This window comes from Dipodomys ordii, unplaced genomic scaffold (genome assembly GCF_000151885.1).
Source record: "Dipodomys ordii isolate 6190 unplaced genomic scaffold, Dord_2.0 Scaffold9524, whole genome shotgun sequence".
NCBI lineage: Eukaryota > Metazoa > Chordata > Mammalia > Rodentia > Heteromyidae > Dipodomys > Dipodomys ordii.
The window spans coordinates 1-2,916 of record NW_012276736.1 but is presented as its reverse complement, the minus strand read 5'-3'; the positions used below and the strand labels follow the sequence as shown (position 1 = coordinate 2,916).

General features: G+C 45.4%; 1 protein-coding gene across 1 annotated transcript; it reads left to right on the top strand.

The window, feature by feature from the left end:
• Nucleotides 1–491: 491 nt before the first annotated feature.
• On the top strand, nucleotides 492–2,907 carry LOC106002391 (neurofilament heavy polypeptide-like; the record flags this gene model as incomplete). The annotated part of the gene is made up of 3 exons (XM_013037278.1): nucleotides 492–616; nucleotides 2,020–2,242; nucleotides 2,372–2,907. Coding segments are annotated over 3 exons (884 nt in total), but the record flags the coding sequence as incomplete, so codon positions are not given.
• Between the last annotated feature and the right edge of the window lie 9 nt (nucleotides 2,908–2,916).

Genomic DNA, 2,916 nt, shown 5'->3' with positions numbered 1-2,916 from the left:
AAGTCTCATGGACTTTTCCTGCCCAAGCTGGCTTTGAACTGCAATCCTCAGATCTCAGCCTCCTGAGTAGCTAGGATTACAGGTATGAGCCACTGGTGCCCAGCTATAAACTACCTCTTTTTTTTTTTTCAAGTCCTGGGACTTGAACTCAGGGATTGGGCACTGTCCCTGTGCTTCTTTTGCTCAAGGCTAGCTCTCTACTACTTGAGCCAGTCATGAAACGTTTTCTAAGCTTACGAGATCTATAAAACTTCACTCTGTTGATCAGATCCATGTCTGATGTGTTTTCATTCTAGACCTTTCTCCAGGCTAAGATTTTTTGCTACAAATTTTTTCATGTCCACAAATGAAGACCCTGCTACTTTGATGGGATGGGGTTTGGTCCCCAGTGGGCCTAGCTAGCTGGGCAGGGCTATTATGGACCCCAGCTTCCCTGGTGTTGGGGGCCAGGCACTGGCTGGCCAGTGACTTGTATGACCTGTCATCTCCAGGAAGCCATTCAGCAGTTGGACAATGAGCTGAGGAATACAAAGTGGGAGATGGCGGCCCAGCTGCGGGAATACCAAGACTTACTCAATGTCAAGATGGCCTTGGATATTGAAATTGCTGCTTATAGGTGAGTGGACCATGAATCCTGGGGTGGTGGAGAGCCTTGGGTTCTGATAAAGCACTAAGCCTTGGATTTCAAGTCCTATGTGGACAGCCTGCTTGCATTAGAGACAAGTCTTTATTTATTTTGGTCCTATATGTCACATAAAAGTTGCCATTTAACCAGTGCAATTTTGTGATCCAGTGTTGTGAGCCACCAGTGCTGTCTTTCTTTCTCTCTCTTTAAAACAAGGAAGAAATGGAGTTCTTAAGAGTATGGACACCTAGTAAGCAGGAAAACCAAGAGGAGAAACTGCTACTACCACCTTTCCCTAAACCCAGAATAGAACAATAAAAAGTGACAGGAAAAATTCAATTGGCAACATTCTAAGACTTCTTAAATCTAAATTTATAATTGGGATTATTTGTTCTAGTTTTTTTTCTTTATTTTCCTTCAATCCTGAGGATCAAAAAACACACAGCTAGTACTTCTAGATTCCTAGTTTTCTCCTCTAAATACCTATATCTATATTTACATATGTGAATATAATATATATGTACATTTGGTGCCAGTACTAAGCTTGGGGCTTGAACTGAGGGCCTAAGCACTGTCCTTTAGCTTTTTGCTCAAAGCTGGTACTCTACCACTTGAACCAGACCTTTACTTTGGGCTTTTTGGTGGGTAATTACAGATAAGAGTGTTAAGGAGAAGCTGGGTTCCAGTGGATCACAGCCTGCAATCCTAGCTACTCAGGAGGCTAAGATCTAAGAATCATGGTTTGAAGCCAGCCCAGGCAGAAAAGTCTGTGAGACTCCTATCTCCAATTAATCACAGAAAAAGCTGGCTTAAGTGGTAGAATGCCAGCCCTAAGCAAAAGAAGCTCAGAAACGGTGACTAAGTCCTGAATTTAAGCTCTAGGACCAGAACAAAAATAAAATAAAAGAGTGTCAAGGACTTCCCTGCCAGGGCTAGCTTTAAACCAGAATCCTCACATCTCAGTCTCCTAAGTAACAAGGATTACAGGCAGTAGCCCTCAGAGCCTATCTTCCCTTGAATATTTTATTCAAGGGATAATAAATGTACCTTCTTTAAGGTAAGAGTTTTTATATGCTGAGTGACTTTCTCCATTTTCAAAGTGCCTACTGTGGAGAATGTAGCTCAGTTGTAGAGTGTGTGCTTAACATAGTTCCATCCTTAACACCTTTTGAAATAAGTTTAAGATTCCTATCAATAGTAAAAGGAGAAAAAAATAACAAAACTAAGAAAGGAAGAAAGAAGTTAAGGAAGAAAACCCTACCATCCACTCACATCCTTTCCTTTACCAAAGTCTGCAGCATTGGATACTAGAGTTTCAGGAAAACCAAGGAAGATCCCAGGCCTCCAAATGTGCTCTGAGTTAGTAGTGATGTGTTTTGTTATCCATTCTACAGAAAACTCTTGGAAGGCGAAGAGTGTCGGATTGGCTTTGGCCCCAGTCCTTTCTCTCTCCCAGAGGGACTCCCGAAAATTCCCTCTACATCCACTCACATAAAAGTCAAAAGTGAAGAGAAGATCAAGGTGGTAGAAAAGTCAGAGAAGGAAACTGTGATTGTGGAGGAACAGACAGAAGAGATCCAAGTGACTGAAGAAGTGACTGAAGAAGAGGAGAAAGAGGTCCAAGAGGAAGAAGGGGGAGAAGAGGAGGAAGCAGAAGAGGCAGGAGAAGAAAAAGAAGAAGAAGCAGCAGCAGAAGCAATTGCAGCAAAATCTCCCTCAGCAGAAGAGGCCGCATCCCCAGAAAAGGAGGTGAAATCCCCAGTGAAGGAAGAAGCAAAATCACCAGCTGAGGCCAAGTCCCCTGCCGAGACAGCCAAGAGTCCAGCAAGGGAGGAAGTCAAGTCCCCAGAGAAGGCCAAGTCTCCCGTGGAAGAGGTCAAGTCCCCAGACAAGGTCAAATCCCCTGCAGAGATCAAGTCCCCTGAGAAGGCCAAGTCCCCAGCAGAGGTCAAGTCCCCAGACAAGGTCAAGTCCCCAGCAGAGGTCAAGTCCCCAGAGAAAGAAGAAGCCAAGTCCCCTGAGAAGGCCAAGACTCTGGATGTGAAGTCTCCAGAAGCCAAGACCCCAGTGAAGGAAGGAGCAAGGTCCCCTGCAGATGTCAAATCCCCGGAAAAGGCCAAAAGCCCTGTGAAGGAGGAGGCCAAGGCTCCAGAGAAGACCAAGTCCCCCGTGAAGGAGGAGGCCAAGTCTCCTGCAAAGGAGGAGGCCAAGTCTCCTGCGAAGGAGGAGGCCAAGTCCCCTGCGAAGGAGGAGGCCAAGTCCCCTGCGAAGGAGGAGGCCAAGTCCCCTGC